At 38.9% G+C, this 27275-nt stretch overlaps 1 protein-coding gene across 1 annotated transcript in view; it reads right to left on the minus strand.

Moving 5' to 3' along the window:
- ZNRF2 (zinc and ring finger 2) overlaps window positions 1–27032 on the minus strand; it is a 99373-nt gene extending 72341 nt beyond the window's left edge. The window contains exon 1 of the mRNA XM_060156917.1: window positions 25942–27032. Within this exon, the coding sequence (XP_060012900.1) occupies window positions 25942–26389 (448 nt within the window). The 5' untranslated portion in view covers window positions 26390–27032. The remainder of the gene's footprint in view (window positions 1–25941) is intronic.
- Between the last annotated feature and the right edge of the window lie 243 nt (window positions 27033–27275).

Raw genomic sequence — 27275 nt, forward strand, 5'->3', positions numbered from 1 at the left:
AATAGATGTCAATAACCTCAAGAACACATTAATAGTAAAATGTAATAAAATAACTAGGAAGTGATGAGTTTTGATTATTTATTATCTTTCTTCAAAATGCAATTTACCTAATTATAAGTTTATATAATTTTAATGATGGCTGCCAAAATCCTGAATTTAACTATCAACTCCACGAAGAGCTGATTCCAGCACACCACCGGCATACAGTTCCCTTTTTAATTCACCCCAGTCCTTCGTTCATTTCCCTCACTTTCCTATTATACTTTTGATGGATTAGTAAGGAAGACGTAACAGTTTAATCCATCAGTGCTTTCAATTATTTCTTCCAAGCCTATGTAAATGTCTCCTAAGTCCACCTACTCTTTTTGTTCAGTTAAGCAAACCCCACCCCTAGGCCCTAAACATAAGACAACCATTCATTTCCAGTCCTCACCAAAGAAAAATGAAAGCAGTGGTCAGTTGCAATTGCTGGAAACATACTTCCCCCAACCTATTCCTTCGACATGATGGTTTTTGCCTGACATGAGCTGGAAACATACTTCCCCCAACCTATTCCTTCGACATGATGGTTTTTGCCTGACACGAGCTGTTTTTAAGTCAAAAACACCGGAACAATTTACATTTACACCAGTATCACTTACAACCCCTCTCACCTGCAATGTGTCTTGCTACTACTTTCCCTTCTGCCAATCTGACAGGAATAAAGTGCTATCGCATTACTACTTTAGTTTGCATTTCCCTAGAAAGCAATCTGGCAAAATCTATTGCATTTAATAGGGAATGCTGTTCCAGGAATATAGTAGAATAGGTACTTAGGCTAACCCTAACACCCACAAAAAAATCAAAATCCAGGATATAAAAAAATCTTAAAGATTTTTTTAACAAGCTGGCAAGAAAGATACAAATTCCTAGGCCAGAATATGAGAGAAGGCTGAAAACCCATAACAGTACAGTGAACAGCAATAGGCTTTTGCCTTGAGTAGGATACCCTCGAATGGCTACAACTTCACTATTACAGTAAATTAGAAATAACCTTCCTCTCCTTACCACCATCTCCCAAGCAACTTCAAGGAAAATCCACTGAACCTTGACACTGGGTGGGGAGGAGATGGCAAAATCACCACTGAGAATTTAGAACCACAAATAGAACTCTTGCTGCATTTGCTGTCTGAATTCATAATTCCTGGGTGGTCTAAAAACCCTACATTGAAATTCTCACTTTAACATGCATCAGAATCACCTAGATGGCCTATTTAAACAGATTGCTGCTGCCCCCCCTCCAACAGACAAATATATATATAAAATTGGTGTAATTTCCATGTTATTTTTGACCAACTGTCTATTATTATCAACTGCAATGTTTAATATCTAGAGCTTGATGGCAACATAAAATTTTTAATGAAATTTAAAGTGTATTTAAAATATATTAAGTTTTATGTATAAGTACTATATAATATGCACATATGTGTACATAAATACATGAAGAGGAGTATGATAAATTGATCAATGAAGACTCAAACATAAAAGTATGCTCCTCTGGGGTAAAATTCTGTGGGGGGAAATAAAATACAAATATGATTTCAAGGTGAAAAAGAAACAATGTAAAATATCCAGCAATTATAGACTAGATTGTTCATGGATGTTTTAAAGGATGCAAGCAAATCTCCAGACACTAGAGTATTTATATTTATATTCCATTGGATACATTTAGGAGTGATATTAATATTTTAAAACATCAATATTTTTAATATTCCTGAAATTACATCCCTGGCAACTATTTAAACATTATGATAAAAAAAATTAGATGCCAACTTAAAAACGTAAAAGGAGGTAGTTTAAAATTTTATTTGGGCATCAAAAAATGGGCAGAAGACCTAAATAGACATTTCTCCAAAGAAGACATATAAATGGTCAATAGGCACATGAAATGATGCACATCACTAATTATTAAAGAAATGCAAATCAAAAATACAATGAGGTACCACCTCACACCAGTCAGAATGGCCTTAATTAAAAAGTCTACAGATAATGCTGGAGAGGGTGTGGAGAAAAAGGAACCTCCCTACACTGTTGGTGGGAATGTAAATTGGTGCAGCCACTATGGAAAACAGTATGAAGGGTCCTTAAAAAACTAAAAATAGAGTTACCATAGGATCCAGCTACCCCACTCCTGGGTATATATCCAGAAAAAACTCCAACTTGAAAAGACAGATGCACCCCAATGTTCACAGCAGCACTATTTACAATAGCCAAGTCATGGAAGCAACCTAAATGTCCATCAACAGATGACTGGGTAAAGAAGATATGGTATATATACACAAGGGAATATTACTCAGCTATAAAAAAGAATGAAATAATACGATTTGCAGCAACATAGATGGACCTAGAGATTAGCATACTAAGTGAAGTCAGACAAATATATATCACTTACACGTGGAATCTAAAATATGATACAAATGAACTTATTTAAAAAACAGAAACAGACTCACAGACACAGAAAATAAATTTTGGTTACCAAAGGGGAAAGGCGGGAGGAGGGATAAATTAGGAGTTCGGGATTAGCAGATACAAACTACTATATATAAAATAGATAAACAACAAGCTCCTACTGTACAGACAGGGAACTATATCCAATATCTTGTAGTAAACGATGATGGAAAAGAATCTGAAAAAGAATATATACATATATATATGTACATATATATACATGAATATATACATATATATAACTGAATCACTTTGCTGTACTAACACAACATTGGAAATCAACTATACTTCAATTTTTATTTATTTTTATTTTTTTGCAGTAGGCGGGCCTCTCACTGTTGTGGCCTCTCCCGTTTCGGAGCATAGGCTCCAGATGCGCAGGCTCAGTGGCCATGGCTCACGGGCCCAGCCGCTCCACGGCATGTGGGATCTTACCGGACTGGGGCACGAACCCGTGTCCCCTGCATCTGCAGGCGGACTCTCAACCACTGCGCCACCAGGGAAGCCCCTATACTTCAATTTTAAAAAAATTATTTGGGGGATAAAAAAGCAAAAAGTTTTAAAGATCACTGCCCCAAAGTACTTGTGAACATGTGCAGCAGGAATCATGAATAAAAATGTTCACAGCAGCATTGTTTATAATAATGCAAAATGAGAAACACCACCAATTCCATCAACAATAAAAATGGATAAATTGTGGTATATTCATTCAACGAATACAATGTATCAATGAAGATGAATAAGCTACAGCTACAAACAGTAACATGGATGAAATGTACAAATAATGTCATATATTTAGAACGAATCCTATACTATTCACAACCAAGCCTATTATTTGAGGATGCTTATGGTTTAGAGATGCATAACTGAGTGGTGAAGCTATAAAGAAAGATAAGGGGACTTCCCTGGTGGCACAGTGGTTAAGAATCTGCCTGCCAATACAGGGAACATGGATTCAAGCCTTGGTCCGGGAAGATCCCACATGCCATGCAGCAACTAAGCCCGTGTACCACAACTACTGAGCCTGTGAACCTAGAGCCCGTGCTCTGCAACGAGAAGCCACCGCAATGAAGAGGAGCCCTCGCTCAACACAACTAAAGAAAGCCTGCATGCAGCAACGAAGACCCGATGCAGCCAAAAATAAATTAATTAAAAGAAAAAGTAAACACCTTAAAAAAAAAGGTAATGAAAATATTTGTTTTTCTCAGAAGCAAGGATAATACAATAGAAGGGCACAGAGGTAGATTCTAAAAAACACCCGTTCTATTTCTTACAATGGGTGATGGTACAAAAGGATTCACTTTATTAGTCTTTAAAGATGTATATATGTTTTATATACTTTTCTATATGTAAAATATATTGCATAATAAAAATTATTTTTAAAAATTACCCTTTGATCCAGCAATCTCCACCTGGTAATTTATCCTAGGGATAACATCAGTATACAAAGAACATATGCACAATAATTTTTATTTGTTTGTAGTAGTAAAAAAATTGACCGTCAATAAAAAACAGCTTAATAGTTTGTCCAACATCCCTACTATGGAATATCTTGCAGTCATTAAAAAGAATCTGAAGTATATTCCTTGAGGAATTTTCAAAATGTTTTAAGTGAAAAGAGCAAGATGCAGACAAGTATTCATAATACAATCCACTTTTATAATACAATCCACTTTTATAAAACAACCACAAAATCCCTATATATGTGTATATATTATTATATCCATGCATAGCACAAAGGTTCAGAAGATAAACACCAGATTAGTTTATCTGGCAGGTAAAGGTGTGGGGGATAAAAAGAAAAAGAAAACAAACTAACTGGTGTGCACATATATACATGAATAAAGAGATGTACCAACTAGTGTACCAAAGTGTCAGTGGTGTTTATCTTAGTGGATTTTCAGGTAATTTTTATTTTCTTTGTTATACTTTTATGTGTTGTTTCAAGATTTTAACAATAGAATTCAAGATTTATAAATAGCATACATTACTTTACAGTCAGGAAACACTAAAGTAGATATCATTTGGGACAAAGTATTTCTAAGCTCTAGAATAAGTAATATTCCAACTGGTAACATCTATACAGAAACAGCCGTGGATGGTCAGTTTATAAAGCGGAGAATAAGTCACATACTGCACTAGGGAAGCTTTTTTCAAGGTGTATGCTACCATCGGTGCCTCCCATGTGGTAATGTGCATACAAATCACCTGGGCATTTTTAAAATGCAGATTCTGTTTCAGTATGTCTGGGATGGGGCCGATATTCTGCATTTCTAATAAGCTCCCGAATGTAATGCCATTGGTCCACAGACCATACTTTGATTAGCAAGGTGCTGAGCACTTGGAATGTGAGCACTAGGTGGTGAGTACTAGGCACTTTTGCAAATATTACATCATTCAATCCTTACTACAACTTTCTGAGGTAGGTTTAATCATTTCCATCTACAGATGGCTAAACTGAAGCTCACATAGTATCAGAAGAATACTGATGATAGAAAGGAAATAATGCCCTTTGGGTAATGTAGTTAATGAAACACCCTTTGAGGGCTCTTTCCATGCTAAACACAACTATTTCCGATTTTTTGATACCTTCTTTGATCAGGAAAACACTAGCATCATAATCTAACATAAAAGTTCTACAAGTTTACATCTCAAGGCAAAATGGCATTGCAAATCACCTAACAACGAGAATACTAGGTGTGATTCTCGGACCAGCAGCATCAGCAGCACCTCGAAACTCATTAGAAACACAAATTCTCAGACCCCATTGCAAACTTACTGAATCAAAAACTCTGGGGGTGGGGGTAAGTCTCATGCCCACTAAAGTTTGAGAGCCACAGAACATCAATAAAGGACTAATGAAAAAAAGAGTCAAATGACTGTACTAATTTGGGAAATACTGAATTAAAATGAGTTAACCAGATTTTTTTAACCGCAGAACTTTGTTATAAAACATGCTTGGGGGGCTTCCCTGGTGGCCAAGTGGTTAAGAATCCGCCTGCCAATGCAGGGGACATGGGTTCAAACCCTGGTCTGGGAAGATCCCACATTCCACAGAGCAACTAAGCCCGTGCGTCACAACTACTGAGCCTGCGCTCTAGAGCCCACGAGCCACAACTACTGAGCGCACGCGCCACAACTACTGAAGCCTGCACGCCTAGAGCCCGTGCTCCGCAACAAGAAAAGCCCCGGCAATGAGAAGCCCGCGCACCGCAACGAAGAGTAGCCCCTGCTCGCCACGACTAGAGAAAGCAAACGCGCAGCAATGACGACACAATGCAGCCAAAGAAAACCTCCAAAACTTGCTTAGCTACAGGACTGTCTCTTCCAGGAGAATCTTATGGGACCAGTGTTTAATAGGATTAAACTCTCAATGATACTGTCCCAAAGCAGATTTTGCTCCATGGGGCCTGAGGGCTAAAGGCACACACCTGAAGTCAGATAAACTTAAGTATGAAAATGAGCTCTGAAAGTATGAGTAATGGTAGTACAGGAGTAGTAATAGTAAGAATAGCAATGATGATGATACTACTACCAATACTACTACCAGTTCTTTTCTGTTTATAAAAGGTATACAGGTATTACTATAAGAAAACGTATGACAAAACCTAAGAAGAAAATATAATAGCAGTATTCCTACCAGCCAGATAACCAATATTTAGTATATGGATATTACCTTCTGGTCTTTTTTCCTTATGGACACAGATATACATGAATTTGGTAACAAAATTACCAAAACAAAACCCATACTACTTTACACTTATTTTCACAGTGTTATATTTTTGTTTCCAAACAATCTGTCCACTAGACTTCTTGAGGACAAAAGTTGTTTTCACCTTTGCATTCTCAGTACCAGAAAGCCTACCAAGCCTATTGCAGCTGGTACTGAATATTTTTCGACTGAGTGAATAAGAAACAAAGAAAAATCAGATGCACAGACTGTGTATGATAATGAGAACAGTTTGAGTTTCCTCCATACTCAATTTTAAAGCCAGCTAACATACAAAAGAATATCTAAGTGCTGTGCTTTGGCTTATAAAAGTCCACTGTCACATTTTCATATATAGTGTAAGAAATACTTTTTTTCTAGTCCTTGCCACTTTATAAAACTACTTTCTTAAAAAAAAACCCTTAAGACATTAAGTATGTGGATACATAGCAAAAGCAAGAATAACGTCTATGGAGTGATAGACAATTTGGTCCCCAACGGACCTCAACTTTCTGTGGCGGAAGCTTGTCAGATTTCTCAAATTCCTCCAGAGCTCTTGACTCTCCTACAGAGGAAGATTGCTTTCAGAACACCAAGGAATAATGCTGACAGAACTAGTTCACCACCCCCTCTGAAAAAAGTGAAACCACCTCCTTCTCTGAAGGAGCAACAACATGCCCCTTTCTATCATTAGGACTCTCTTTAGTGAACTAACCTACAAGAGGATACTCCTCTAGGCTGTTGTCCTAATCATTTGTTCTTATACAGCAAATTTAATTACCTTTTTGGAGTTTGTAATAATGGGAACTGTCTGCACTAGTATATTCAAATCCAAGACATGGACATAATTGTAATTGTTTTTATAAGCCTCATTATTCTTTAGTCTATCCTGGAAATTGAAGCCCAAGAGAATGAAAGATGAAGGTCATAAAACAAGTTTTTTGACCTCAAAGTAGAACTTTTCTCACCATAACCAATGACCCTTCCAAAAATATTTAATATATAAAAAGTGAATGCAGCTAAGCATGCCCCAGATTGCTTTTAGGAATTTTAGTCAGGCCCTTTTACTAGCTTTTTAAGAATACTCTTCTCCATAGGTACTAAAGGAATCCCTAGGCTGAGGTTCTGCCATCCTAATCACCTTTCTCAATCCATGTAGCTTAACACATGCATCATATAAAAAATGAGCAGATCCTCCTGTTCTCATCCTTGGTGAATACGGAATCCATATTCAAGACTTGGTACATCTGTCTCATTGTCACAAAAGCCATAAGAACTCCTTTTTCTGGTTCTTCTTGCATAAGACTGGAATTTCTACAATCTAGCTGTTATTTTAGATTACAGTTAAGTTGCACACAAAACTTAGTATGATCTTTGACTCATTTATACTTCCTGGACTCATATATGAAAATGAAATACATACACAGAAAGAAAAGTATGTGTCTAGCCATTGTCTACTTAATTTTTAAAAGATTTAGACTAAACCAAAAACATAATAAATTCCCAACTCCTGCATCTTTGTTCAACCACTTCCCTACATTCCTTGGACAAGTTAAATTTCTCCCATGCTTAGAAATACTGATCCTAAAAAAACAAAGTTTCCTGAACTTTGTCCTTTTCCTGAGAATTGACAATTTGCAAATAAATTAACCACTATATCCCACTTTGATATAGTGTATACCATCTAAAACATTTAGTATCATTCAAAACCTTTGCCAATGGACAAAGTATAAGGATAAATAAATTTAAGCATTAATTTTAAAATTGTTTCTCTTTGAGATATTTATACACTTAAGTATTCTATTATAAATCTATCATTAGTTAAACACTTTGGGTGTTCTTAGGCTTAGTGTCCACACATTACGGTGTTACTGTACAGTATCTGATTAGGGAAGGAGTAGCGTGAAAGGGATAGAGAAAATGTGAGTGGCAAGACAGAATTTTATTAACCTTTACAATGTCTCCCATTTTTAACTTACTTTACAATTACCCCAAACCCTCAACATGAAAAAGTACGTGTTATATGACTCCATTTATATGAAGTTAAAGTACAGGCAAAACTAATCTATGATGATAGAAATCGGTAGTACTAATCAGCCTCTTGGAAGTAGTGTGGAAATGACTGAGAAGGAGCATAAGAGAACTTTTGGGGATGAAAAGAGTGTTCCCTACTTTGATAGTGTGTTGGTTACACAGTGTATTGTCAAAATATTTGTCAAAACTCTTCAAATGCACACTTAGGATCTGTGCATTCCAACATATGCAAAATTTAAAAAAAGGGGGAAAAGTAGTTGCTTCCTTTCCACAAAGAGGTCAGTTCCCAACAATAATAAAATTAGAGAAGGCTCAGGGAAAAAAAAAGGAGAAAAAAGACAGAAAAGAACATGACAATTACCCAGCTTGACGAAAACAGGGTCCATGTTACAATTACTACTATCAGCACCGAGTATATAACAGAAGCTCAATAATTTGTTTTACACATAAAATTTCAAGTATTATAATAATACAACTATATAAAAACATCAGAGAGCTTTACAAAAAAAGTCAAGAATTTAATCAGAGATGAAAAAAATTCACAGACCAATGGTTCTTAAATCAATTTAGGATGACAGACCCCTTTGAGAATCTGATGAAATCTATGGATTATTCCTACTGAAAAATGAACATAAACCACAAAATTTTGTATGTAATTTCAAAAGCTTTATGGGCCATCTGAAGTTTATCCAAGAAATACTCTGGGACCTACTGACTGTAAGCAAAGAATCTCTGTAACTAGACAATTTCAATATTTAATTTAATATGAATAAAAATTGTTCAATAGACTACAACAGATGATCACTGCATTTTTTTCTTTTGTTCGTAGGTTTTTAAAATTTTACCAGCTCACTCATTTTTATTGTTTCACAGAAGATTTCAAAAATACTCATTTAACCATCTTTTAGATAAAGAATTCTTTATAACTTTCTTTTAGGTACAATAGCTATCTCAAAGTACTTTCTTTACAGTTCTAACTCAATCATTTTTCTTTCTCTCCTACTGGTAACATATTATATAACTAAAAATACTGCATTTTCCTTAAACAATAAGGATATTCAAGACTTATCATAGTGTGGCAGGCAGAATAATGGCCCTCCAAAGATGTCTACAGCCTTATCTCTGGAACCGTGCTAGGTTACATGGCAAAGTAGAATTAAGGTTGCAGATGGAATAAAGGTTGCTAATTATGTTCTTAAAATAGGGAGATTATTCTAGATTATCTAGCTAGGCCTAACTTAATCACAAGGGTCCTTAAAATGTGGAAGAGTGACGCAGAAGAGTCAAAACCAGGGAGCTGGCAGTATGAGAAAGACTTGGCCCAATGTTGCTCACTTTGAAGGTGGAGGAAGGGGTCATAAGCCAAAAAATGAAGGTGGTCTCTAGAAGCCAGAAAAGGCAAGTAACAGGTTCTCCCTTAGAACCTCCAGAATCAACCTGCTAACACTTTGCTTTGAGCCCCGTGAGACCTATTGTGTACCTCTGACCTCCATAACTATAAGATAATAAATGTGTGGTTTTAAGTCACCATGCAGTCCCTGGTGGTCCAGTGACTAAGACTCCACGCTCCCAATGCAAGGGGCCTGGGTTCAATCCCGGTCAGGGAGCTAAATCCCACATACAGCAAGTAAAGATCCCACAGGCTGCAACTAAGACCCAACGCAGCCAAATAAATAAATATTAAGGGGCTTCTCTGGTGGCGCAGTGGTTGGGGGTCCGCCTGCCGATGCAGGGGACGCGGGTTCGTGCCCCGGTCCGGGAGGATCCCACGTGCCGCGGAGCGGCTGGGCCCATGGGCCGTGGCCGCTGGGCCTGCGCGTCCGGGGCCTGTGCTCCGCAGCGGGAGGGGCCACAACGGTGAGAGGCCCACGTACCGCAAAAAAAAATAAATAAATAAATATTAAGTCACCATGCTTACGGTAACTTGTTAGAGCATCCATAGGAAAATAACACACATGGTGAAATGAAAAAAAGCACTGGACTGATTCAGAGTCATTATGAACTAATAACTTTTAAGTCATTATACCACTTAAAAGCCAAATTTCTTAACATCTCAGAGCTTCAGTCTTCTCATTTATAAACGGAGGAAATTATGTTCTCTGACTCTTGCAAAGTGTTACTCAAAGATATAGAGTACGTAAATATGCTTTTATAAACTATAAAATATCTACAGATATGATAGCAAAATTATACAAGATCAATATGAACGTGATAACATTCATGCTATCATATTAAAATATATTCAATACATACACAACTAAGAGTTCTAGAAACAAAGCTTGATTAATATTTATTGGGGCTATTTATAATATGTGTTTTTCAAAGTTTTGTGCCAAAAAAAATCAGCATTTAAACTTCTAAAATATCTTTTCAGTGGTAAAGTTTTAAATAGGAAGAACTAAGTCTTCTACTACATACTTCTATATTCCATAAAGAACATACCACATAGCAATTTATAAAGATGCTATACATATAATAAATTATAATAGAGAAATTAATATTTATAGAATTATGTCACTTGAAGTTATGGACATTTCTAAGTCATCTTTAATAAAACAGAAGAGGGATGATGTGGATAAATACCATCCACAGAATTTTTAAGAATTAGTGATTACTTTCGGACTTCTCCCATCATACTGCCACAATATTCTCCTCTTCTTCTTACTCTTAATTACTCTTTAAAGGAGTTCAAGTGTTCCAAAAAATGGGAAAGAGACAGTCAAGGGCCCATATAATTTAAATCTCTATTAAATTAGACCCAATATATCTAAGATATTTAAAAATCACCAAAAAATCTTGCCATTAATAAAGACCCTTTCTTCATTTATAGGAAGCAGTAGACTTTTAAGTACCATTTTAATAATTTAAATTCATAACCCTGCACCATTAGAATTGACACAATAAATCTAATTCATAAAAATTTAATCTTAGAAGTCAACAGCCTGGGAGGAAATATTTCAAACATAAACAGCCAAAGACTAATCTGTAGAATATATAGTAAACTACAAATCAATATAAAATAGATGAACAAACCAACAGAAAAATGGGCAGTCACTGAGTAGGCAAGTCAAAAAATATACATGGCTAGTAATAAACACATGGGAAAATGCTCATTTTCACCAGCAATCAGGAAATGCAAATCAAAATTTTTCAAGTGAAATGGAAGAAAAAATAATAACATCTAACACCAGCAGAGCTATAGAAAATTTAGTACTGTCATACACTGGTGCAGAATATATTACTAATGCCTTTGAGGGGGGTTTCAATATCTATTAATAATTTTCAACCAGAAAATTCTACTTCTGGGAATCTGTTGTATAATAAAGAACCTGTCCGGTCTTGGTTCCTGAGTTCCTAACACAGAGCTTCTAAAACCCTTGGAATTTTCCCAGTGATAAGAGTGTTTTCATTATTCATTAACCCCTTGGATGGCACCTGACTTTATGCTAATGAGATTATTCAGAATGGAGTTAATCATCAGAAAGACCAACCACTAGAGAAAAGGGATGGGGGCTTTGAGCCAGGTCAATCTCTGCAGAGGAGAAATGCAGGTGGCCTAGGGACCCCCAAAGAGTGCCTGACATCTGAAGTGAGGGCAGTCTTCTCAGGTCAGTGCCCTTAAACCTGTTGAGTCTGACACTAACTCCAGATGGTTGGTGTCATTGTAGTATCCACCTGAGAAAAATCTGTACATATGTACATATTCATAAAGATGTTTATCCCAACACTGGAAAAGTATAAACATCCTAAATGCTTACCAATAGAAGAATGGTTAAATAAGCTACGGTTTGTGCATATTACGGAACAGTAAGTAGGTAGCAGTTAAAAAAAAAAGTTACATTTCCATGTCCTCCCACATAAAAACCTCTTAAACACATTAAAGAGAAAAAAGCAGGGTTTACAAGAATATAGTATGACCACATATTGTTATTCTTAACAATAACAGCCTCCCTTGCAAAATCACATACAAAACTGGTTTTCTCTGTACTTATAAGTGAATTTGTCAAAAACGTTAGGAAGTATACATACAAAAAATGATAACAGTGACATTTGGGGGGAGAATGAGATCACCAGAGGAGGACTGAAAGGGACTTACATTTCATCTGAACTGTCTAAATTTCATAGAAATGGATTCATATTTCTTCTGCAATTAAAAAAGAGAACTTGTAGTTAATGGCTAAGACTCTGCACTCCCAACGCAGGGGGCCCGGGTTCGATCCCTGCTCAGGGAACTAGATCCCGCATGCTGCAACTAAGAGTTAGCATGCCACACTAAGAGTTTGCATGCGGCAATTAAAGAACCCACATGCCGCAACTAAAAAGATGCCACGTGCTGCAATTAAGACCCAGTGCAGCCAAATAAATAAATAAATATTGTTTTTAAAAAAGGATGACTGCCTGAACATGTTTACCAGCCTCTGTTCAGTCCAAACATCCTAACTAAAATCATTATAAATGTATTTTTTAAGGGAATAAGCCTGTAAAAGGATGGAGTAAATAAATTAAAAAAAAAAAAGCAATGCCATCCATTAGACTATAGAAAGAAAATAAGTGAGTGGTAACTTTCACCACAGAACCAGGAAAGCAGAGTAGCAACCTGATCTACACCAAGCATGAGAATTTGCAGGCAGGCAGAAGAGGACAAAAAAGAGTAAGATTAACTGCAAGTCCATGTAAGAAGCAGTGAGAGCCCCCCAGTTGTCCTCCCTGACTTCAAACAACTAGGCAACTGTTCCTTCTCAACCCTAGCACTACAGGTTTGAAGAGGGAAGTTTCTGGACTTGGGGACAACAGGAATAGCTAAAGGCAGAGGTACCTACTGATACTGAATATGAAGATTAAATGAAAGTACCATATTGAGCATTAAGTCTCCCAACTTTCTTCTCAATCTGCTCCTAGAACACTGGTATAAAAAAGAATGTCGGGCTTCCCTGGTGGCGCAGTGGTTGAGAGTCCGCCTGCCGATGCAGGGGACACGGGTTCGTGCCCCGGTCCGGGAGGGTTCCGCATGCCGCGGAGCGGGCTGGGCCCGTGGGCCATGGTCGCTGAGCCTGCGCGTCCGGAGCCTGTGCTCCGCGACGGGAGAGGCCACAGCAGTGAGAGGCCCGCGTACCGCAAAAAAAAAAAAAAAAAAAAAAAAAAAAAAGTCCTCCAGGTAAGAAAAGAGAAAAGCCATTCTGGAAAATATGACCAGCCAAGAGAAAAGACAGTAATTTACTATTCCTCAGAAAATGGCTCAGATAGATGACCTTACCTGCAGAGAGAGCTTCCAATCAGCTTTTCAGTGCCTTAAAGTATGAGTAACCAGCCAAAGATGATCAAACATTCGAAGAAAGAACCTAATGAATGACTGAAGCTAAACAAAGGGAAAATGCAACTGGGAAGAAACTGATCAAGAAGGAAAAAAAAAAAGCATATGCATACACACGTACACAAAAACACATTTTAATATTCTTAGAAAAAGATACTGGACCCACAAAACAAAAATGGAATGTATGAAAAAAAAAGAAAGCTTTTGGAAAGTAAAAAAGATTACAGAAACAAAAATTCACTAAAAGGTTAGAAATAAAGTTGGGGGAAAAAATCCCCCCAAAAAGAGATTGAAAGAGATATTTTTTTTAAAAAAGAGAGAGAGAAAAGATAAAGCAAAAGATCACTCTAGGGCTTCCCTGGTGGCACAGTGGTTGAGAATCCGCCTGCCAATTCAAGGGACACGGGTTTGATTCCTGGTCCGGGAAGATCCCACATTCCACTGAGCAACTAAGCCTGTGCACCACAACTACTGAGCCTGCACGCCACAACTACTGAGCCTGCGCTCTAGAGCCTGTGAGGCACAACTACTGAGCCCACGTGCCTAGAGCCCATGCTCTGCAACAAGAGAAGCCACCGCGATGAGAAGTCCGCACACCACAACGAAGACCCAACACAGCCACAAATAAATAAATTTATTTTTTTTAAAAAAAAGATCACTCTAAGTGTCCAACACTGAAATAATGAGAAAGGAAATTGGAAGAAGACATAATCACAGAAATAATTTTCTAAAAACTACCCAAAATGAAAGAGTTAGCAGATTGAAAGGGCCTGCCAGTATGCAGTGCAATGGATGAACACAGACATATCTTAAGGTATACAATAATGAAATTTTATAACCCTAGGGCTAAAGAAGATCCGAAATGCTTGGGGTGGGGGGTAGGGGGAGATGTTTCACACAAAGGATCAAAAACCAGAATGACATGGGTGTGCTCAACAGCAACACCAGAAGCCAGAAAACAACAGAGCAAATTTAAAACATTAAAATTCTGAGGAAAAATAATTTCCAACCTAGAATTCTATATCAAGTCAAACTGTCAATCAAGAGTGAGGGCAGAAATATTTTCTTTCAGACACTGAAGTCTTAATGTCTTTTACTTTACACACATTCTTTCTCAGTAAGACACAGAAGAGTGTGTTCTACTAAAAACAGTGTAATACATGAAGAAAGAAAAGACATGAGACCAAGGAACTAGGAGATTTAACCTGAGAGAAAAATGAAACTCCCAGAATGATAATGAACAGAGACCTCCCCCAATAACTAATTCAGAATGCGGTTGGTCAGAAGGCCCCAGAAGAGATTTAACAAGAACATGAAATTCACAGAATACATAGCTTATGAACAAATGTAAATATACAATGAGGGAGCGTTTGGCGACTACATGCAAAACTAAACAAAAATTTTTTTAAATTGTACAGGAAAAGAAAAGCAGCCAACTGTGAACAGGATGCTGAATTAGTAGAAGTTAATTACTAAGATACAGAATAAGTAACATTTAAAATACAACAAATGCAGGTAGTTCATCTAACTTCTGATTCACATCTGCAAATAACTAAGGAAATTATCTACCCTACACACTTCTTATGAGACGCAAATGAGTCAGTGCTTGTGAAATCACTTTCCAAATCCATAAATTAATACATAAAAGTAATAGTATTAGTTCTATGTTTAAAAAGACACTAAAAGTGGTCTATAATATTAAATATTCTTCATTTACATTTTTTCTTAAGGAAACTAATGACATCCCTCCGAAGAACTCTTTAAGTGGCAAGATGGTGGAAAGAGTGAAACATGGGAGTTACTAAGGAACTGAGATTTCAAGGTGACCAGATGTACTTTTTGAAGACATGTTATAATAGACGGGAAATCTGAAAAATTCCAAATCAAGACCTTAGAGATCTCAGACCAGAGCATGTCAAAAGACCAGCAAAGCAGTATATTCCTTTATCAAATGCCATGTCAACCAGGTTGCCTGAGATGCAGTAAATCATATAACATAAAAATGCTAAGTTTCTCAGATACTTCCCTGGAGAAGTAGCATACACTTAACAAAAGAACTGACCTGACTTAACTTCTCACCAACCATCTCCCCCAACCATCTCCAACCACCCACAAAACATATTCAGACTGATTAAGAATGTTTTGTAGCACAGTCAAATGGTTATGAAAAAAAAAGCTATTATTAAGCACAGCATAATTTTATTTCTAAGACAACTTTATGATTGTCCCCATTTGTATAGTCCACATTATACCTATTTTCTTTGGCTCAAAAATTCAGTTTACACATACCTACTTTACACAAATAAAAACATAACGCTTGTCTCTGGAGAAATAAGTTTTTATATATGATGTAAATAAACAATAATTTTGGTGATCATTAGCCTTGTTATCAAATACAAAATGTATCTTTAGAACACTGAATATTTACGAAGTTTTTACCATCTGACTAACACAGTAAATGCACTGTAAAACTTAATTCAAACATTCAGGGGAGATTCGTGGAAACAGAGACATATAGAAAAACTAAAACTAAAATTTTGGATTTTTTTTTTACAAAATCTGAGAAGTTGAGAAGAGTAAAGGACATGGTCTTCCTGAAGAGGGTGAGAATGAGAAGAGGGATGTGAGTCTTGAATGTTTTCATTTTTGATGGAGGTTCAAATGTTAGTTTAAAATAATGATATAACATACCTTATACAGATTACTTTAAGCCTCACAATACCACAAAACAAGATTTTTATCCTGATTTTAGAGATGAAAAAACTAAGGTAAGGAGGGATTAAATAACTTGCTTAAGGTCACACAGTACGGATGGACTTAATCCAGGCAGCCTGACTTGAAAACCCAAACTCTTCCCCATAATAACAGAGTACCGCCTGCACATACAGAGAGAGCATTCCATCTCCTACACTTCGGTGACTGATTTATGGATAGGCACAGAACTCAAATCAGAGTCCTTCTGCTGGAGCTGGAGGGAAATATACCCTTCAGGCCACTCAGATAACATGTGGATGGAAGTAAGGGTGAGCCTTCAGGCCATCAGCTTAAAGAAGGCCTAATAATCAATACAAGAGGATAAAACTAGGTAACAAGTAAAAGGAAACCAGGGTGTGGATGTGCACTCACACACACAGAATTGCTCAATGTCAGCTCCACGGACCCTGGTTCCCGAACTTGTTCCTTTGATTCTGTGGGCTATTTTAGGATCCTTTCTAGTATATTGAGACAATATACTGTTTTTCCATTTAATGCTATTTTGCATTGTATATCTATCATGTGCAGTTGAAAAAGTCTTCAGAGTCTCTGACTACAATGTAATATTCCTAGTTAATACTAGAGCTGTGCAGCATTGGTGATATAGTGGTGTGCACAGCTGCCTTCCTAGTTGACACCAGAAATAACAAAAGGGTAGCAAGAACAAAAACAGTAAATTTACCACCTAAAAATTTACCACAGCTACACTTTACAATAACTCCCAGGTTAAAGAAAAAAATCTAAATGTAGTTAATATAATTATTCCTCAACAGAGCTGACTTAAAATGAAAAAAGTATACTTAATGACAATGAAAATACTAAATGTCTAAAGCTGTGGGAAGTAACTGTATGTATTGAAGAGCAATCATAGCCTTAAATGCTTTTATTATTTAAAAAAAAGAAAAATAAATGAACTAAGAAGCTAAGAGAAAATAAAATTAACTACAAAATGAGAAAGAAACTAAAAGATAAAACAACTAATGAAATAAAAATCAATAATAAAAATAGTAACATTTATTGTTCAAACCAAGACCTGGCTCTTTCAAACAAATTACATGTAACAACCCACTATATATATATATATATACACACACACACACACACACACACACACGACACACACAGATATATATATGGTTTCTTTGTTCTTTTTCTCAGCTCACATGTATACAAATAGGATAAATTAATGAACTATCACGGACTACTCACAATTCAAGCAAAAATTAGGAATTTATTAAATTCCTAATGGTCAGAATTTACTAAATTCAAATGATGCAATGTACTTACTCTTTTTTTTGATATACTAAATTTCTTTATTGTAAAAATAAAAAAGAGAGAGAGAGAGAGGGAGCACACACACACACTGAATAAAATAATGGTTCTGACAGCTATTACTCGAAATGCACCTACCAATATGCACTTGTTAAGTACCAAAAACCTCATTTGAGTTTTCATGGGAAGAAAAAAAAAATGATATGGATAGTCCTAAAAATTATACCTTGCTTGAAGAAGTTGCCCCTTCTAAAGGGCAATTTCAGCAATAAAGATCAAATGCCTTGAACAAATGCATATCTTTGGTTCTCACGATTCCTTGTCTCTGATAAATTTCTAAGAACTGGAGAAATATAACAACTTGCATGCCAGGATTTTGACAGCAATAGTATGTTTAATAGTACCACCAAACTGCAAACTAACTGCAGTTGACCACTGAACAACACAAGTTTGAACTGTGGGAGTCAAATTATCCATGGACTTTCCTCAATATAGTAAATACTGCAGTACACCATCTGCAGTTGGTTGACCCCCCACACCTAACCGTGGATGTGGAGGAATGGCGATTTCAGAGGGGGGTACAAATGAAAATGGACTGCCCAGAGCACCTGTACCCTTAACCCACACGTTGTTCAAGGGTTGGCTAATCCTTCACTCCTCTGCATCTAATCCAGTTGGTTCCATCTTCAAAGAATCGGATATCTAGAGTCTGGCAACTCTTCACCAACGCCAGTGCCGCCACCCTGTCCAAGCCATTGTTATCTCTTGCCAAGAGTTTTTGCATCTTTGCTCGACTCTTGGTCTCTAGGGTCTACTCCCACACAGCGGCCAGAGCAATCCTTTAAGAGCCTAAGTCAGGTTACGTCAATCTTCTCAAAAAAACTCTCTAATGCTTCCCCATCTCTAAAACAAAACTCTAAAAACCAGGTCAATGGTTATGAGGCATTTCATGAGACTGCCCCACCCCACTCCTCTCATCTTCTACCACCCTCTGCACTCCAACTACACTGGTTTCATAGCTGTCCCCAGAACACATCAGGAACATTCATTACAATCACACCTTTGTACCTTTCTAGTTACTGTTCTTCTGCCTGGGTTTGCTTCTCCCCTAGAGATCCTTCATGGCTTACTCCCTAAGTCTCTGCTTGAATGTCACCTTATCAGAGAGGTTATCCCTAAAACCCTATTTAAAATAGGGACAAATCTCCACCCCACAATCTCCATCTACCTTTCCACTCCATTTTCTCCATCACATTCTACGCCCTCTGACACACTATATATCTTACTTGTTTGTTTACTGTCTCCCCCAAGCAGAATATAAGGCTCATGAAAGCACGGAGCTTTCTTCACTTCTAAATCCTCAGGACAGTGCAAGGCAAAGTAGGTCTTCATTAAATATTTATTGAATGAATTCTGGAGTAGCAGGCAGTCATTAAAAATAATGCTGTAAAAAATAAAAAAATAAAAAAATAATGCTGTAAAAAAAATGATAGAAGAAACTGATGAAGTAGAAAGAGCATTTTATCAAGGAATATGTAACCCATGGATCAAAGAAGAAATCACAAGGGAAATTAGAAAATATTTTTAACTGAATGTTAACAAAACACTTCAAAATTTGTGGCATTCAGCTAAAGCCAATTCTTGGAGGGAAATCTGTAGTTTTAAAATCTTTTATTAGAACATCAGTAAGGTTTAAAATCAAAAGAATATACAAGAATGACTTTCAAATTTTCTATCTAAGACATATATATGGAAAAACAGACATCAGCAATTTATTCTGGTTATTTCTCATGGTAATATTACAAATGATTTGCAATTGCTTATATGTGCCTTTCTGTATTTTCCACATTTTAGTTTTGTCTAATGAACACATTATTTTTTTTTTTTTTTTTTTTTTTTTTGCGGTACGCGGGCCTCTCACCGCTGTGGCCTCTCCCGTTGCGGAGCGCAGGCTCAGCGGCCATGGCTCACGGGTCCAGCCGCTTCGCAGCATGCGGGATCCTCCCGGATCGGGGCACGAACCTGCGTCCTCTGCATCGGCAGACGGACTCCCAACCACTGTGCCACCAGGGAAGCCCTGAACACATTATTTTAATAAAAAACATTTTAAACCACTTCTTTTCCTGTGCTTTAATTGTAATCGCTGGCCTCCTACTCTGCCTGTATCTTAAAATTCTTGCTCCCCGGTGTTCCATGCTTGCTCCTCAATTTACATCCATCCCTCAGTATCCTACCCACTGTTCAGCTTCACTTATGATCTGCAAACTGACCATTTCTCAATTTTTTGTAATGTCCTAAATTAGAGACTTACAGTTCCAATTGTTTAAAAGATGCTTCTAGATGGAAATCCTCAAAATTTAACAAGCCTAAAAGGACTCATTATCATTTCCTAAAACTTGTTCTTTTCTTTATTTTTAATATTGGTTAATGACAACACTACACACCCCCGTTCTCAATTCTATCAGTTGTATATTAGAAATCTCAATCAAATCCTCTTCCTCACCTATGCCATGATTTCAATTTAGGCATCTTCCACCAATTATATTCTAATAGAGTCCTAGCTTAGCTTCCTGCTACCACTCTCCCACTCCTAACAAGCAATTTAATCATCATCAGGGCAATTGTATACAGCTTTGAAGGCTGCCATTATATAAACTATGATTGTAATGGTGCCCCTGGCCTGATCATGATACCACCCTGCTTTAAAACTCAGTTAAGTAAAACAAACTTGTAGCACTGTAAAATCCTTCAACAACTGGTTCAAGGCTATTCTTCTAGCTTCATGTTCTCATCTATCATTCCTCTTTGCACCCTACAATCCAGACACACAACTTTTCAAGATTCTGTATCAAAGCCAAGGCTTTTGTGGATTCTTCTTTAGTCTGTACTGTCCTCCCTGCAGAAAACTTCTAAATCCTTCAAAACACAGTTCAAATGTTATCTTCCTCTGTGAGGTATTCTTAGACTGCTCTAGTATTGATACCTCAACAAAGTATTTTTTTTAACAGTCCTACTTATTATAGCACCTGTTACAAGTGTATAATCATCTCAAATTCAACTGAGAGCTGAGCAAGAACAGCCAGAAGCCCCATGTTTGTACCCCTGACAACTACAATGCCCAGCCCCTAGGAGGGGCTCGATTCATGTTTACTTAAACAACCCTTAGCACCTACAATATTACAACTTCTTCAAAGTAAATAAATAATGAGTTCAAAAATATGGTTAGAACAATTGTATGTTTAGCTGGTCAACCTAAGTCTATAATCAGTGTGGCCACAGGTGATCCCTGCCTCCTGATATTTACACCTTTCTGTCATTCCCTCCCCCTTGAGTATGAGCAGGACCTGTGACTTGTTTATAACCAATGGAATGCAGCAAAGGCAATGGGCTGTGTGTGATTACATGTACATATTTACATAAGACTGTAGCACCAGCCCATCTTGCTAGTCTCTCCTTTGCTGGCTTTGAAGAAGCAAGTTGGCAAGAGCTTAACAACCGTGATGAAATGAACTCTGCCAGCAACCTGAGGGAGCTTGAAAGCAGACCCTTCCCCAGCCCAGACTCTACATAAACAACCCAGTCCTGGCCAATACCTTGATTGCAGTCTTGCCGAGGACCCAAACTAAGCTGCACCCAGACTCCTAACCCATGGAAACTGTGAGATCATAAAGATGTGTTGCTTTAGGCAGCTAAATTTGTAGTAATTTAATAAGCAGCATAGAAAACTATCCGCAACTGAATACTATCAAACCTAAGGTATTTCTGAACACTTTTTTTCATACAAAGGGCATGTTTGCCCCAATTTCTAAACACTTAAATAAACGTAAAACAAATTTAATTCATTAATAACACCAGTCAAGTACATACATGCAAAATTAAAACATGTAGGAGGTACTGTGCTACAAAAAGCAGTTCCTATACTTCTTTTTTAACTCATTTGCTAAAATACCCGGTTGTACATATACCCAGTATATACAGTAAGTATAACATTAAGGCAATTCTTACAAAAACAAGATAAATAATAAACTGAAAAAAACTGGTATCTAATTAGTGGTATTGGCAACCAGAAAATAAATAAGAACCTACTTACTTGTTACCAGGCAAAGCAATCAAATTGGAGGCAGACGGAGGACTTGCTGTAGACACTACCTGTGAGTAAAACAACAGAGCTCTTTCTGGCTACGTGGACAGCAAGGCATCAAAAGTACTTAGGTCAGGCAGCTCTCATATCAGATAATGCCCAGTGCAACACAAACCACTCCTCCCTCTGGCACACCTTCCACCTTGCAGTCAAGAAAACTCAAAATACTCCCAAAGCAAAGACTTCCATGGCAGAGTCCACACCTTAGCATAACAAAGCATACAACACAAGGTATCTCCCTAGAGTGTTTAAAGATTATGTGAGATTACAAGTGAGAAACATTAACCATCAGAGTTCCTGTGGGCTGCTTTTTTGTGTGTGGGGGGGGGGGAGGGTGACGGATAGTGGTTAGAAGAGTCATTTTTCTTAAGAAGCAGCAGACATTTCTCTTCTACCACCCCATAAAAGCCTTCAATTGAATAAAAGAACATTCAGGAATAGAAAGTAGATTAATCACAATATCCCCAGTTCAAACATTTTAGCACTAGATACTGGTAAGAAGTAGTAACTGAGTACAATTCAATACAGTTAATTAATGGAGATAATCTAACACCTGAAAACCCACATCCATCTTGAAGATTAAGAGAAATAAGTCTGCCAAAAGTACAAATTTTATTTAACATATTGTTTTAAGTGATAACCTAAACCCCTTCAATAAAAGGAAGCATGTTTCCTAAGTAACAGGAGGCACCTGAATTACAATCAGACGACTGAAATACTCATAGGCACAACACGCCCAAAGAAACTCAAGCCAATCAATTAGGAGGAGGCCAAAAGCAACCCAGTACCATCAGTAAATTGTCTAGATTAATTCATTTCACCTTTTTACTTCCAAACTCATGGATGTAAGAGAAGCCCACATGGTTTCTCTAGAAATGAACTCAATTGACTTGTACAATTTTATAGTCCAATTTACCTCTGCCATCCTTGCTGGATCATTAAACACTATTTTACCACGCATATAATTGATTTTATGAACATTTAGCAACTTGATAGTGGAAAAAATGTAGACACACAATAGAGCCAAAAAAATCCTCTCTAAGATACCACCAAGTCTTTTAAATATTAGACTATTCCCTTAAAGACCTGTTTTAGAACAAACGTGATAAAGAAAAGGCTTTTGTTCACTGTAATAGTATTAAACTCAGCACTCTGAAAAGAATAACAAAAAGAAGAAAAACCTACTTGACCTAAAAACTCCTACATGTTTTATAATCATATTCTGATATACAATAATTCAGTCCTAAGAAGTTCTAGGAAATCTCTGTAAACTGAAATATGTGAATTAAGCACCTCTCTTCTGGTTCTCTAGAGGGAACTAAGTAAGAGCGAATATAGCCAAAATACATGTCCCAAAGAGAGAAAAACATAAACCAACACAGAAAACCTCATTTAATTTAGTAATTCATTATGACGGAACTAGTAACAATTCAACTTGTCAGACTTCTAAATTTTTTTTTAGAAAGTGGTATTGTTTAGGTTTTCCTTTTCTATAAATTACATGACACCCTCTAAAGAAAGATAATTTTGAATCTTATTAGCACCATATTTCCCTATTAGGAGACAGTAACAATACAAACCTCAATTAAAATAAGTTTTATAAACTTACAGAAATAACTTCCCACTAATTTAGAAATATCCCTTTTCTCAATTTTCAGATGGAGTTACTTTATAATGCCCAAACATCTGTACAACTTGTAACTGAATAAACACATTAACACTATAATAGATACTAAAAAATTAACTCAACACGGAGTATAATAAAGCCTAGGTTTTAAAATAATAAGATTCATCACCTGGTTCCCTAAATCTCAGGATGATGACAAACATGCTTCTATTAAGTTTCCCTAATGAGCCCATCCACTGAAATACAGGTAAAAATCTCATTAAAGCAAATGCTGCTGGAAAGGTGCTTTTTCACCTAAGTGTATTCCATCTTCCGGTCTTAACTAGGATTTAAGGTACGCACTTTGATCTGTTCCCATCATTTAATAAGAAAAAATAATTTGTGATTCTCTTCCAAACTTTCTCAACTGGGGTTCCTCATCTGAATTACCAAACACAAGATTATGTGAATGACTGTTTTCTTAAATTTCCTAAGAAAGATATATAACTAGAAACATTCTACATGCACAGGAGAAAAAAATTAATTAATTGCATACAATAGATGCCTTAAGACATTAGGGCTCCATTCTCTAGAGACTTGGTTAAGAAAGGCTGCCACAGTTCTCAGTGTCACTGTGCTTCCACCAGGCCCCAGTCATCCTAACCCCCAAAATACTAAAAGGACTAAGTGCACAAATCTAGGAATTTAGATAAGAAAAAAGATAAACGCTTTACTTCTCCAACTTTCAGCAACTAGGTCTTCTTCATTTGCTCTTACTATGAATTAATAGCACAGGTGTCAACTATTTGCCCCTGCTCTGAATGAAACATATTTAAGAAAATAAACCCATACAAATATACTCTTTGTTAAAAGAAATTATCAGCGCTATAAAAAAAACTGAATTAAGACACTCCATCAGTATACCAAAGAAACAAAAACTACTAATTTAACAAACCCTTTCCTATTCCCCCTTCTTTAGCAAGCTTCTAAATATACGTAACTGCTAAATGCAAATTTTAATCTTAAAAAGATAATCATTTTTTAAAAACCAGCTTATTAGCCTTTATTCTTGCACTAATCTTCCATTCTCAAGAAACTGTCTTTTGTTATTCTTCGATGTGGTGACTACAGTACCTTCAGCTGTGTTAATTATGAGTCACAAATCACAGTATGGTCAGCACTAATTCTTTTTCTCAAAAACAAAATTTTTTTTTAAGGGCTAATCTTAGGAAAAGTCAATATTTTTAGTTACACAGCAGAAATCACTTTAATAACAATTAATTAAAGTAAGGTGACTAGAGAGTTGTTCTACATTTTGAATATACAAACCAGTATTAAGAAGATGGAAAAAACTAGACATGTCATTCCCATTTTTAATTTATGCAAAGGGGAATGCTGATAGTACAGAACAGAGCAGTTAAATTACATTACTGAATATTCCACTTTACCAACCACCTACTCAAATTTCTCACATTTATAAGCACATGAGTAAAAGAGGTACAGAAATGGAAATGATGGTGTTTTCACTATTCATCTGTGCTCAACTGTGAATGCAGATAATATGATGCATAACGCAATGATATGGAAACGTTTATCTTCTATAGTCTGCATCTCTAGCCAGAGTTAACTTCTACTTCTTTTCATGAACTGGGAAGCGAGGGTGTCTTAATTCATTTATCATTAACCGTTTTGACAAAAAGTTCATAAGCATAAAACATAACTGAAGAGGTAGAATTTGTTTTCCTCAGATCAGGGGCACCCTTACCCCTCTGTTTCTACATAAACACATATCGTTTAACTACTAAAATTTCCATTTTTCAGTGTCTTTCCCTGAACTCTAGTGAACATGGCTTTTCAAAAGCACCTAGGGCTTTTACTGCATCTTGCAGGCAGAGTTATGATAATTAATCTTCTTAAGAAACTGTTTTCAATTTTTTAATGCTCTGTCCAAATTAAGCAGAACTCATATTAACCATTATCTAAAGTAGCAGTTTACTGGGGTTTAAAAATATACATTTCATTAACACATTCATCCAATTAAAGTGTACGCAACAGGTGGGACTATTTACACAGATATAAGAATTACAGTTTTATATATTAACAGTCACTCCAAAGACGATAACTCCCTTCTTCTTCAAATACTCATCTGTTCATTTCAGACTCTGACTTTTGGCCTTTAAAAACTGCTCACCACTCGAGTCGCCAGATAGAACTACATTTAGCAACGGGTCTTCTCCTGACTTCCTGCTACTAAAACCCACAAGCACCAGGGCTGTTGCGTCGGTTTGTCTTAAAAACACTATTTGCTCCCTTCACCTCCGGGGGGCAAACAAGGTCCTTCTGGACTAAGGAGCCGCGAAGAGGTGAGGGTGCACTTTGTGTTAAAAACAAACAAACAAACACAAGGGTCGCGCGGCAGCGGCGCTGCAGGGGTTAAGAGGCGATCTCTCGCTCTCTCTCGCTCTCTCTCTCTCTCCCCCCCCTCCCCCCCTCAAGAGGGGTGACCCGGCCCGGCAGAGCGGCGAACCCCCGGCGCCCAAGCTGAAGGAGAAAAGGAGAAGGGTAAAAATAAGTGCAGCCGCGGCCCACGTGCCGCCCGCGGGAGCCAAGGAGGGAAGGGGCCATACCTCCAAACATGTGCGGCGAGAGGTGAGCTGGTAAGGAGCCGATCACCAGGCGTGGGCCGCTGGGACCCCCGCCCGCCGGCCGGTCTCTGCCGCCGCCGCCGCCGTCCTCGGGGCTGCTGTGAACCGAGTCCTGGGAGCCGTACGGGCCGCTGCTGCTGTTGGGGATGCTGAAGGTGGACTGCGCCGCGCGGGCCCCCGCCGCCACGGTCCCCACGGCCCCGCCTAGGGAGCGGCTGCGGGGGGCCGCCGAGGCCGCCGCGGCGCCACCGGAGGCGCTGGGCTGGTGCGCGCCGGGCACCTGAGCCGGAAACCTCCCGGCGGCCGCGGCTCGCGCCCCGCCGCCCGCGGTCCCGTTGGCCCCTCCGCTGCTGCTGGAAGGTAAATCCGAGCCCGAGTACGCGCGGGTGCGGCCGTTAGCAGCGGCCGGGCCGCTCTGCTTGGCGCCCATGTCCGCCCTGTCCCGGGCCGGGCCCGCGCGCAGCGCCCGGAGCGCCGGGAAGGGGGGAGCGAGCGCGTGCGTGAGCGAGAGGGCAGGGTCGAGGCGCCGAGGCCGGCGCAGACAGAAGCCCGCACGTCCAGGGCCGCAGCCCGGCGCCCCGAGGGGCGGTCTGCGCCCGGCGCGCTCTTCTCGGGGTTGGCGGGCGAGACCTGCTGCCTGACAGGGGGCGCGGGAGACGAGGAGAGACGGAGAGGAAGGAGGTCCCGGCTCCCGTGGGCGCCGCTCGCTGGCTCCAGCGGGAGGGGCGGCTCAGGTGGCTGCGCGGCTGCCGCTGCTTTCGGTTCTAATGCGCCGCGACGGGCCGCTGCCGCTCTCTGCCGCCGCCGCGCTCTGCGCCGAGAGCCTCGGCACCGCCTCCTCCCGGGCGGCCGCCGCTACCGCCGCCATCCTCCTGCTCCCACGGCGGCTCGCGGGTGAGTGGGAGGCGCCCGCCCAGACTCAGCCAAGGCCACCTTTCCTCCTCCCCCAGCCACCCAGCTGTTATTAACGGAGAAGGAGGAAAACCGGGTGGCGCGTGAGGGGAGGACGCCGGAGGGGAGGGAGGAGCGGCGCGTGCTTCCCGGCAACCGTCACCGCGCTCCCCCGGTGAAGGAGGGGCGGGGGTGGGGGGGGGAGGTGGGACACGAAGGTAGGGGTGCCCAGGAGGGGAGGAGGTTCAGCGGCCCTCTCACCGGAAGGCGGAGAAGCTGCGCTGCTCCGGGATGCGCCAGGTCCGGAGTGTTTGGGTCGCGCGCGGTGACCCCGCCCCCTGGCGCCGCCCAGCGGATTGGCTCCCGCCAGCCTGGCCCCGCCTCCCCCAGCCGCGGCCTTCCCGCTTCGGCCTTGTCTCGCCTAG

This window comes from Lagenorhynchus albirostris, chromosome 8, assembly GCF_949774975.1.
Source record: "Lagenorhynchus albirostris chromosome 8, mLagAlb1.1, whole genome shotgun sequence".
Taxonomy (NCBI): domain Eukaryota; kingdom Metazoa; phylum Chordata; class Mammalia; order Artiodactyla; family Delphinidae; genus Lagenorhynchus; species Lagenorhynchus albirostris.